Here is a 13,258-nt window from a genome sequence, read left to right as displayed (position 1 = left end):
TCTTATTCCATATTTCAATGACTCTATAACTCTGATTATTAAAGTCTGAAAACAGTGATCTTTGTACAGCTCAATTTTTGTGCAGTGCAATAAATACATAAATGCCTATTACGAACCAGACATTGTATTAGATTGGGGCTGGCAAGATGAGGTCTATATCATGTTTTTGTAAATAAAGTTTTACTGGAACACAGCCATGTACATGTTTACTTATCATTTATTGCTGATTTCATGCTACATCAAAAGAGTGGAACAGCTGCAACAGAAAATACATGGCTTGCAAAGCCTAAAATACTTAATAACTGGCCGTTTACAGAAAATATTTGCCAACCTCTATGTTAGATGATGAAGATCAAAGATGACTAAGTCATAACTTCAGATCCAGTGGACAACATAGTTTTTAGTTTATCTGTACTCTGAATATTTCTATTAAACCATATGCATGCATACATATATATATGTATATATTCTGAGTGAGAGTATGGAAGAGATAATTATATGACAAAAACAAGAAAAAGGAAGCTATGCAAATGGAACACAAAATTTATCTCTGAGATTCCTAGTAAACAAGTAGGAATTCTTTTTGATGAATGACTATTTAATAAGGAAAAACATACCAGTTAATTCAAAGACCATGAATAAATTAAAGGACAATACTCTTGAAAGCCATTTTAAAGCAAATGCAGAAACAGCCATAAAGGACGTTTTTAAATGATCTTCAATAAAAGCCAAAGGCTATATACACTTCAGAGAACACAGAACTGAATAATCTACATATCTAGTTTAGAAGTAGTCTCACTTCATAGAAATAAGAATACCAAGGAAAGAATGATGAACAAAGAAGTAAACATCCTTAAACTTTCTCTCTAAATAGGAATTGTCAGCGTATTTTACAGGACATGCTAAACTCACAATTCAGAACTGTTATGAGCAGTAACTGAAGATCCCAGACTTTATATCATAAACTGAAAGAAAATGTGTATACTTTGAATCAGTCAGATTTACTCTTCTGACTTCTCTCCCAGTGAGAAATATCGTATCATAATCCAGCACAAGTGTACACATAAACCCAATTTTCTTGAACTACTATTAATCTTTACTACATGCTATGAAGTTTTCTGTTCTATGCCATATATTTTCTAAATGCTTGCCATGAACCACAAAATTGTTTTCACAATGCGTTTATTGGTCAGGATCCATAAGATGAAAAAGACTGTTCTAGATACCAAAAACAGAGATTGCAAAGAAGACAAAGATATTGACTTAGATCCTTTCCCTATTATAGAGCCACCCATCCTTCAAAGATATCCAACAAATAACTACTGCTAACACTAAAACTTTTCTCCAACAGCATCTCTGGATCTATGTAAATGTTCAAATTCCAAAATTATAACCAGAGATAAGTAACTTTGCCCTAGAAAATTGTAAACAGGAATTCATCTCTACCATAAAAGAACCTTAATGTGGTTCCCAGGCAGCATAAAGTTGCCATAAATGAGTCCTCAAATAATCATATAAGTTAACCTTTAAATAAAATGATTTACCATTATCCAACTGGATTCTCAAATTATCCTTTTTTTTCTTTTTACTGATATCACAATTAAATGTAGCTGCTCTACCTCCTAGTAATCACCCAACAAGTTCATTTACTTCCTAAACTAAGTGTGACTTATGTCACTATAAAGAGGACATGAGTCCTCCTATTAGGTAAAGCAGAAAAGCACGTGCTAATCCAAAAGCAACCTCAAGTAGTTCAGGTAGAAGACAACTCTGTTTTTTGCCACTAAAAATACGATGTCTTATGTTATATTTATGTTCTTATGTTCTATGATCCTAAAAAATAGGCCAGTTCTCCCAATTCTGAGTATCAGTATAAATTCTAATACAGCCTCTAAATGATCATTAAAAGTCTGGGACCTGTTTTGAGTATATGCAGGTTAGCCCATAGAAAATTTTTATCAGTGAAAGAAACAACTGACCAAAGCTTTAAATTTTTCTTAAACAAGTCTTTCTTTAAAGAAAAAAAACTGTAACAAGATGTCACAGTTGCACCTAAACCTGATTATTCTTTGCCAGAATTTTGATGGAGAGTATTCTATACAATGAGCTGGTATAAGAAATTTTGAGGGGACATGTAGTCTTAAATTTGCAGGGGTATAGGGTTACCCATTTCAAAAATAAGAATAAGCTACAGTTTAATTTAATTTACAATTAAATTTAATTCAGCAGGGGTTTTTCCCAATTCCTCAGTAAGAAAAAATTTAGAAAGTTCTGGAACCATCACAGTACTCTAACATTAGAAGCATTCAGAAGTAAAGTTTCTTCTTTCTGGCACTTTCTCCCGCTATAGCAATTAATCCATTTTAAAGCCAGAGGGATTACAGAGACCTGTTTAGTACAGTTCTAAAGAATACAAGCATCAGCATTAACATAATTATAACATTAGTTTGAAATGTTCAATTGAACATTTCAACAATGAACAGTTCAACAAATGAACAAACAAAACTGAAATAGACTCATAAATACAGTACAGACTAGTGGTTACCATAGGGGAAGAGTGCAGAGGGATGGGTGAAATAGGTGAAGGGAAAAAAAAATTAACAAGAATACTTGATATGTTGGTCTGGACAATGGTTACATGAGCGTATACACATGTTAAAATTCATTAAGCTCTACATTAAAATTTGTGCATTGTATTGTATGTACCTCAACATAAAAAAAATCATTGCTATAAGAGGTGATCCATGATATCTGCTACACGACATCCCCACATACACACAAAAAGAATAATGCCCAATTTCAAAAAATAAAGAGAAGCCAGAATTTTTTAATAAAACAACTCAATTAAAAAAAGAAGAAAATAAAAAGAAACATTCAATTCAAATATAACTTAGAACACCTATCTGAAAGAATTGCTATTAAATGGTGTACCTAACTCCTGGCTCTTACAAGTAAAGCAGATGGTGCCAGAAGACTAGCAAAAATAAACTGGATTAAAACCAGCAGAAAGTCTACAAACCTTTGGCACACAAAACAAGCCTATACCAAGGTCAACTAAATTCAGAGAAAAAAAGTGATAAAATCAAAAGAGAAGAGACTGATAACCAATTCCTAACTAAAAAGGCAGCATGTACTTTGGCCAAAAGGTGACACGTAAAGATTAAGGATCATTTTTTTTCCTTCATTAAATATTTACAAAGAGTTTGTTATTTGTAAGCCACTGCTGTTTCAAATAAATAAAAATTTCAGAAAATGAAGATAGTCTCCTCCAGTTAAAAAATTCTGTGATTCTGGTAGTGAGTTTTATAGCTTCCAGAAACTCAGAACAATCTAGTGTCTTCCTCTGTTTATCAAGAAGCAAGGGGAACAGAGATACTATGAGTGAGAAAACCAGATGGAAGTCTTTGCTTGGAGAAAATGTTAAGAAAGAAACTTAAGGAACAACATACTGCAAAAGAGCACTGAAATTTGAATGGAAGATGTTAGTGAGGACTCTGAACTCAATTTGTTCTCACATCATGCACATACAGTCTAAATATTTTATGACATTAAAGAATACTGAACGTGTATTTTTATAAAGGGCTACAACAGTGATTAATAACAACTGAAGTTTTGGCTTCATCAATCCCATTAAAAGTTACCTGGTGGTAAGTCAGGATCTGTGGGAGCAACCTGCTGAATTCTTCGGGGTTTTACTGATGATTTTGTGTTGTCAGTAGTACTACGGTTGGTAGAATTAGAACCACAGCTTTCATGGTCATCCTATTTTTATTTTAAAGAAAAATAAGAAAAGCATCAATCACCATTTAAGAATTAGGAAAAGTTTGTTGGAAATATGCAGTTTATGGTTACTAAATGTGATTAACTAGACTACTCTAATTTTATTTTTTAGCTCTAAAAAACTATGTAGCCAATTTTCCTAATTTGCATTCTCAAACAGCATTTTAAAATAACTAGTAGTTTAAAATCACAAATTCTTCATTTCTCTAGTTGATATCTAAACAAACCACTTTATAATGTCAAAAGAATTCATATATGGCTTTAGCAAAAGACTATTCAATGGACATTTTAAACACTTTCCATCTCTGAGCACAAACTAAGTGGAAATGGTCTTAATTTTCCCCTATTTGTTATTTACATGTTAAGGCCCTCATTATTTTACAATTTAAACTAAGAATCCAAGTAAGCTGTTAATAATTTTTAATGATTAATCTTAATCATCCTTAAAATCTTTGTATCCTTAGTAATGTTTACTGAATTATTCAAATTAGACATACAGTTTAATTGGGTTTTGATATGTGCAACAAAGAAACTTCAATAAATCATACATACCTTTGAAATTTATTCCCTTAATTACACAGTGCAAGTCAATACTTGTTTCCTGCCTTGATTCAAAAGTTTATATATGCTCTTATGTGCTAAACTGCTAGACTTACAGAAATAAATTATATATATACCTTTCCTCAAGGAGTTTAGAATCTATTGAAAACACATACAACTTATTCTACAGAGGACCTTTTTGTTCATTTTTAAGTTAGAGACACAAACAGAGTCATTCTATTTGCAAGAACTAGAGAAGTTAGTCACACCCTTAATGAGTATAGGAATGTTTTAGGTTAAGAATGGAGGCTAAGTAGGGAGGAAACTATACGCAAAAGCAAAACAATATAAATATGTATAGCATGTACAAGGAATAATGATTATTCAAATAAAGCTAAAGAACATAATTTTTAAGATGTCAGAATAATACCAAAAGCTAAAGGCATGGACCAGTTCAATAAAAATGGGGTAATGTTAAGAACTATAGAAATGTCCTCAGTCTTCGTTCTAGTTGACATGTTTCAAGATTTGGTAAATAGGAGGAAGATGTGAATAACCTACAAGAAAGGAGATTTAACAGGTTACAGTAGAGGGACAGGAGTAGAATAGTAAATAGTACAAAGAATGAATGAGACATTAAAGTAGAAACAATAGACAAAGACTGCTATTTCAAGAAGACAGGCATTACAAGGCAGAAACAGATGGAGTAGCAAAGAAGTAAAAGGCATCTGACATCTTCTTAGTCCTTTTTGGGGATAAAAAAGCATATTTTGCTTGAAGGATAGAAGCATATGGTAAGTGAGAGATCAAAGATACCAACACAAAGAGTAACTGATGGTATACTGTGTGCATCACCAACTCATTAATCAATAATAAAACTATTTTATAATATAAGAATGGTAATAAATTTAGTTTTTCTATTTTAAGTATTTGTAGAGAAATTTCAAGAATAAAAAGGATAACCACTAAATTTACCAGTCTAATAGGGTTCTAAAGGAAATTAAAACAAAAATTTAGACAACTTTAGAAAAAAATTCTCATTAAATAGCATATTAAGAAAATTATACATAATAAAAGACAAATCATTTACAAGATAGCAATCGTTTACAAGATGGTTTCAGATATTAGAGATATATTATTAGCAAAGAAAAACAATCTATTTGAAACTTCAATAGAAGTAAAAAGAGATTCGCCATGAACAATAAAAAGAATTTCACATGAACTTATATTCATTATAAGTTAATGAAAAACAAACTTCACAGTGTTTCATTCCACAAAAAAACTCCACTATTCAATCTTTATAATGACACCCTCTGTTATTTGGAGGAGATGTTATAGTCTCTAAATACTACAAGACTACTACTGTGAAAACCTTACTGTAATTACTTTTACTTCAACTTACATCCTTAAAATTGTCTGTAGTCATACACTTCTGTACAACATTAACATTAAAAGTACACTATTAACTTTTGAAACATATGGTTGTTTCAAAAGCCCAGAAGTAAAACATGTTCATTAAAGAGATGTGAAAAAGTTCCAAGTGAATTGCCAAAACTAGCATAATTATGAAAATATTTAACACTGAAACCATCTGAAATCACATACTGTATATAGATTACAGTGATGTCATAATAAACATTGCAGCCAAAATGCACTAAAACTATTGCAGTCCAATAAATTTGGCATACATGAGATGACAAACATTTTAAACCAAAAGAAAGAACAAATTATTTTTATCTTATTTTCAAAAAGTTACTACCAGCAAAAAAGTGTAAAGTGCAGAATAGTTTTCAAATAGTTCAGAAAAAAAAACAGTGAATAAAGCTTCCCTATGAACTACACATTTTTATTATTCAAAAGAAGAACAAACTAAATTATTTGCTTTAAAAAATTTATAATAAATCTAAAATTTTAGTGTGCTTTTAAAATGAGCACTAATTATGGTACCCATAGGAATATATACTATGAAACAAACATTAACAACTGTGTAAATACTTCTTTCTTAATTATGGTTAGGAATTAAGGTTGCATATATATAATTAGAAAATAATCCTTTTGATAATTTGAACTTCTTTTCATTTCAATTACATTTTAATTGTATCAATTAAAAATCAGTTTCCATCCAAATCCTGCAGCAACTAAATAAAAATGAAGCAAAAAAATTATAATATTGACTATCAAAACTGGAATTACTTCTGTCATTTGAGTTCATCTGCTTTTAACCAGTATGTATCACTTAGAACTATTACATGTTTTACTTCATTGAAAATGGATTTCTAATAAAAGAAACACTGTTCTCAAAAATGCTAACTAAAATGTTTTGAGATAATTTTCAACCCCAAACACATTACAATTATATCTTTCTTATTTAGGTTGCAATTTTTCCAAAATGTCTGGTAAGTATGTTTCATGGCAAAAGAATGTTTTCTCTTGGGGACCACATAGCTATTTCTGAAAATACTGCCCTTTGCTCCTCATGAAACAAGCAAGAATGTCATTTCCTTACAAAAGTTCCTAACAGAGGGAAAATGTGGCACACACTGCATGTAAGTAAATCCATGACTTTCATACTGACAGATCATGTTGCATACTTTTCACCTTAGCCTTCACAGGGCTGCTCAATTAAAATCTGAAAACCATCAACTCCCAGATTCACAAAGATATGAATAAGATTAAGGACAAAACTTTAAAACAGGTGACTGAATCATTCCAAGTCCTTGTTTGAAAACAAAGAGGTTAAAATGAAAGAAAGAGTTGAAGTAAAACTTGGAAGGTAGTACTAAGAAGTGATGCGCTTTTTATGTTCTTCAGCGTGTGGCACCAAATGTGGCAAGTAAAAAAGAAATAAAGTTCATCTGGCAGCCCTGGTCACCAAAAGCTCCTGAAACAGAGTGTGAGGCTTTTGAAAATGGACTGGTACAAAGTTCTAAAGGACTGACCCCTCTGTCGTCTCCAGTAGCAGGTACAAAGGCAATTGTCAGATGCAACAAATCTCTAAGAGTAACACTATCCTTTGGAGAATGGAGAGCCATATAGTCTAGTCACCAATACAGAAGTACTGCAGCAGAACACAAAAGTAAATCAGGGAAAATACATTCACTAGCTTTTGTGGTCAAAATGGGAAACTCTGGTTCATCTCTACCCTGACAGTAATGTTAATAAGCTTAATTTAAGTCATTAAAAAAAAATACCAAGCAAGCTTTAGTAAAGGAGGAATGTATATGCTCCCAATCTCTTCACAGATCAACTTCAGCCCACAAGGCTGTTGCTTCCAACTTCTCTCCCATCAAGGGTGAGGATAAGGGATTAGCACAGGCTGGAGAAGAGAGCTGATGCTCCCTTGCGGTCTTTGACTTGATCCGCCCAAAAGGAGGAACGGCTGACCTGGTAGGCCAAAGTTGAACATTCATTAGGCCACATTTTAATAGTGGAAGAGATCACTGTACTAAGTATAAACACCTGTGTGATGGAGCCCCTCTCTGATCTCTGAGACCATGCTACTCAGTAACAGGACCAGAGCCATTTCCCCCAAATTAGCCATCTCTCCTGTCCTCTTTTCACACACACACACACACACACACACACACACACACACACACACAGCCCCCTGACCTAAGATACTGCACCAGCCAGAGAACAAACTATGCCAGTTAACAGCAACACATTTAAGGAAAAGTTGTTCTTTATTATTGCCCATGACTTCCCTTGCCCTTGGTATTACTATGTATATATCATACTGCCAATCTCTCCTCCTCCCTTCTTTTTAACTACTGGATTGAAGTGGTTATGCCCACTCTTAAATCTGAAAGTGAAATAGGCAGAAATTAAGGGAAAAAAGAACAAAAGTATATACAGAGGCATTCTGTTCTAAACCACATTCTACCATCTAATGTTTACCAGAATTCACTGGGGGGAATTGGGTGCTGAAACAGACTAATCAAACTGTAGTTCGTTTTCTTATATACAACATCCCTCAGCAAATAACAAAGAAAAGTATGTGTTCAGCATTTTGAGAAAAAATAAGTAGTATAAATTGATGGTACCCTCAATCAGGTACTACTTACCTAACTTGAGGAACAATACTTTAAATAGGTTAAGAGCAACTGAGGTTAGCCAACAATTACATGTATCACAAAAAAACAACAGTGATCTTTATTGAGCACCTGTATGTGATAAGCCTCAAGTCTCTTAAGGATGAGAAAAACAAGGTTTCAGTTTCCAAGGTCAGAAAGATAAGAAGTAACAGCTGGCATGAACACCCAGATCTGGTGGAAAAGCCTATAACCACTAAACCTGAAAGAAAGACAGGAAAGCAAAAATGAAGGGGGGAAAAAAAAAGGCAGAGAGGGAAGAAAAAACAAGACAAATGGGAAAAAGTTTTTTTTTTTTTTACTTACGGCACTTCCAATGTGTCATCTCCTGCTAATGATATTACACTCATATTTTTTAATCCCCTTAACAACCCTATGAGTTACACTATTCCCATGCAAGGTTCCATCATAAAGATGAGGAAAACAAAGAGATTAAGTGGTTCAAAAATCACACTGCTATTAAATAGCACAATCTTAACCACGTTGCTCCACTGCCTCCCCATGAGAAAAGACCAACTAAACAGTACAGTACTAAGTACCACATATTCTAAGCAGGAAGAGATCACAGTGAGCTTAAGTAATCAAGAAAATGTGAGGCTTGAAAGACTATGCCTGCAAGACAAAAAAAAAAGAAGGACGTTGAACAAAGAAGTTTAGGAAGGAAGTATGTGTCTTATAGAAAAAAAAGAGTAAGTAGTTCAATTTAGGTAGCAATGAAATACTAGGGTGTAAAAAGAAGCTAAGGCAAATGGTCTCTACCATGAACATCAGTTTAAGAAATTTAAGCTTTATTCTACATATTGGCAAACCAATGAAACTCGGTAGTGGGAGATTAACAAGATGAAACACTTCACTCAGGAAGAAGAATCTTCTCATTATACGGGAGAAAGCAAAAGCAGAGGTTTCAACAATTAATAAAATAGAGATACCAATCAATTAAATGATGAGGAAATAGCAATGATAACTTTTTTAACTGCTAGCACCTCAAATTCAGTATGTTTAAAGCAAAACTCAAACTCCGCAAATGACTGTTTCTGTTCCCTTACTCCCATTTCCCAAAAAAATATACTGTGCCCTTTCCATCCTAATTCGGTAACACTAGCATCTTCTCTGTCTCCTAAGAAAGTGAAACATACTTTTTATATCTGCTGTAACTTTTGCAAAATGATGTTAAGGAGCTTTGAAATTTTCTGGGTAGAAAGAGATGCTGGACTATAAATCTCATATAGGATGACACTGCTCTCTATGCTCCAGATTATCCAGGAAATATGCAATAGCATTTTCAATCTAATTTCTTAAGTAAAGTAATGGATTCAATTTTAGATATATGACATTTCTGGGTGAAGGTATCATCATACCAATATATACATCCACAAGGGAACCAAACAGGTACTAAAATCAAAACAACAGAGCTTGAGAAAGTTTTGGAACTCATCCAAATAGAAGTGATATTTGAAGATTTCCAAGAAAAGGATAACACTGCAGACTAGATTAACTGGAAACACTTAGGGCAAGGGAGGTGAATGCTAACAATAAAATTAAAAAGTACAATTTTAGGCAGGCTCAAAGCAGTGAGTCAGACTGAAGAGGAGACACAGTTACACTCCAAGTGCAAAAGCTGACAGGCAGCTGAGGAATAAAGAGGATTCAAAATTGTCCATGTAAGGCAGAAGACCTTTACCAGGCTCAGGACTTGAAACAAGTAATGTAGTAATACCTCCAGTTCTTGAAAGGATGCCAGAAAGAGCTGGCCTAGAACTTAACATGAAGCTACATGGCAAGGGTGTTAGAAGGAAACAAACCTCACAAATAAGAATTGAGGCAAGTATCACCCAACCTCAATGCTGCAGGGGCCAAGAACTCCCAAAGACAGACCTGATTTCAGACGAGAGACCAGAGGAAATAACTTTGAAACTACCTGAAAAGAAGGGATGAGCAAATGAAGGGCTAGATAGAGAGAAAACAGTGAAATAAAGAGATAGTAACCTCCTACTCAAAATAAGCTTACAAACCACTATTCTAAAGCACACAAAGAAATCTAATGCCAAGAAAACTAAAGTAATAAAAGAAATTTGGGCACAGTAAAATTAATTTTCTAGAACAGCCTTAACAGATTTTTAAATTAATATATTAGGATCCCCACAGAGAGAAATGTATACTATCTATTTACATACACACATATAACACATCAAGGAAGTGGGAACACTGTTGCCTCCTTCAATGTTATCATTATAGAACTATAGTAATTTAAACAAATAAACCAGCGGAACAGAAGAGAGCCCAGAAACAGAACCAGACAGATCTGAATACCTGAGTTATGACAGAGGTGGTATTATAAGTCAGTGAAGAAGAGGGACCTTTCAAATGGTACAAGGAGAACTGATTAGCCATACTCCTGCCTTACACTACACATGAACACACACATACACATATACTCACATATATATTCTTAATAATTTTACTTCTGGTCACTCAATATTAGCTTGTTTTCTTCATGTCTCTAAAGAAATGATTTCATTTATTTAAGGGCACAAATTATTTGAGTATTACTTAAGTCAAGGTATCTGGTAATTTAACACTAAGTAACTTTGCCTTTTAAATCATCTATATCTGCATAAAGATAATGTAAGCGTATGCAATAACTAGACTGTCCACACTGAAAATGTCAACTCCTCCACATAAATATCTACAGGCTCTTTAAACTTTTAGTAATCACAAACATGCAAATTCCTTACATAATATCAATCTAGAAGAGGCACTAGGATATGTTATTATTTTACACTCTTAATTTTAATAGAATTAAATGTCAATTTTTAAATGATCATATACTTTAAAACTTTCTACAAAAGGCCAGGTAAATATTTTAGTTTTGCAAACCATACAGACTCTATCGCAACTACTCAATTCTGCCATTGCCCACTGAAGCATGAAAACTGCTACACACAATATATAAATAGTAAGAGTGGCTGTGTTTACAGGCAGTAGGCTCACAGGTCATGGATGATCCCTGCTTTAAAACACTTGTCTTAGTAAAAGTGTACAGTATAATTATTCAACCTTTGTAATCCAGTGTTTTTATCAAAGAAGGCAAAAATTTGGATCAAAATTACATCTAAATTTTGAGGAGATCTAAAGAATAACAAGGAAGTAAAAGGCACAAAATTTTTGCTTGGCAAAAGTATTAAGAAAAGATGTTTGTACTGTTATCCCTTTAATTGCTAATGAAAAAGAAAAAGTTTAATAAGAGGAAAACAAGTGTCAGTAAGAAAACAGGGTGAAGAAGATTCAACAGGCCAAAAAGAAATATGGACATTTCTGGAAAGAGATAATATATGTAATGATGCATATTATCAAAACAGTATATTCTAAATATACCCAATAGTAAAAGTTAAAATCTGAACACCATAATAAAGAAAATGAAATCTAAAAGTAACTTTGGAATAAGATACGTAAGTTTGGGGGAGGAGGACTGGAAACACCTTCTAATCATACATAAATCCAAAAAATAAATAAGTCAGGAATATTCAGTATATAAGAAGAATGCATTTCAGATAAATTTTCAGTAAAGCACAGAATTTTCTCAATAGTACCATGAGCACATGGTCAATAGTACTGAAACCAAATGAAATTTTAAAGAATTACAAAAAGGAACTGAAGGTTAAAAGTTAAATTATACACTATAATAATATTAACAGAAATAAAACTTACAAACTCTTCAGTATACAGATTATAATGACATACTTAACTTTAGCTGTGAAGGGGACTTTGGCTCCTAAAGAAATGCTATGAGCATGTTGCTAAAAACAAAGAGAAAATATGTTTACTATATTCTTGTTTATATAAGAAACACTCATAGATTTTGTAGTTGAAATCTTTTTGTAGTTGTAGTTCTATACATTACTAAATTCTCACCATAAGGGTAACTACCATATGTCACCATACAAAGATACTGCAATATGAGCTATATTCCCTATGATATACTTCCATCCTTGTGATTATTTTATGATTTGAAGTTTGTACATTTTACCCCTTCACCTATTTCACCCATCCCTTCCCTATGGTCACCAACCATCCATCTCTATTTATAACTCTATTTCTGTTTCATTTGTTCATTTGTTTTGTTTTTCAGATTCCAAATATAGGTGAAACCAGAGTATTCATCTTTCTTATTTCACTTAACATAATATCCTCTAGGTCCAACCGTATTATCACAAATGGCCAAATTGCTTTCTATGGCTGAGTAATATTCCATTATATATATGTACCACATCTTCTTTATACACTCATCTATTGAGGGACGCTTTGGATGTTTCCACATCTTGGCTATAGTAAATAATGTTGCAATAAACTTAGGAGTACAAATATCTTTTTGAATTAATGATTTCATTTTCTTTAGATAAACTCCCAGAAATGGAATTGCTGGGTCATATAGTATTTGTATTTTTAGTTTGAGAAATATTCATACTGCTATACATAGTGGCTGCACCTTTTTTCAATCCCATCAGCGGTGTAAAAGGGATCCCTTTCCTCCACATCCTTCCCAACTTGTTACTTCTTATCTTTTGGATAGTGGCCATTCTGACTAGTATGAGGTGATATCTCATTGTGGTTTTGAGTTGTATTTCCCTGACAATTATTGATGTTGATTATCTTTTCATGTGTCTGTTGGTCATCTGAATGTCTTCTTTGGGAAATGTTTATTCAGGTCCTCTGCCATTGTTTAATCACATTTATTTTTTGACTGTGGAGCTGTATGAGGTCTTTATATATTTTGGATACTAACAGCTTATCAGACATATCACTGAAAATATCTTCTATTCAAGTATATTGCCCTTTCCACCTTTCAT

General features: G+C 33.0%; 1 protein-coding gene across 15 annotated transcripts in view; it reads right to left on the bottom strand.

Moving 5' to 3' along the window:
* VPS13B (vacuolar protein sorting 13 homolog B) overlaps window positions 1–13,258 on the bottom strand; it is an 861,603-nt gene that overhangs the window by 809,174 nt on the left and 39,171 nt on the right. For all 15 annotated transcript variants that reach the window (XR_012128333.1, XR_012128334.1, XR_012128335.1 and 12 more), the window contains one exon: window positions 3,642–3,762. Coding sequence is in view for 12 of the 15 variants with exons in the window: in XM_073229878.1 (XP_073085979.1) it covers window positions 3,642–3,762 (121 nt within the window). In the remaining 3 variants the exon portion in view is untranslated. The remainder of the gene's footprint in view (window positions 1–3,641; window positions 3,763–13,258) is intronic.

The sequence above is a fragment of the Manis javanica genome, chromosome 2 (genome assembly GCF_040802235.1).
Source record: "Manis javanica isolate MJ-LG chromosome 2, MJ_LKY, whole genome shotgun sequence".
NCBI lineage: Eukaryota > Metazoa > Chordata > Mammalia > Pholidota > Manidae > Manis > Manis javanica.
Note: the sequence above shows the minus strand (reverse complement) of the source record. Positions and strands in the feature narration are given on the sequence as shown.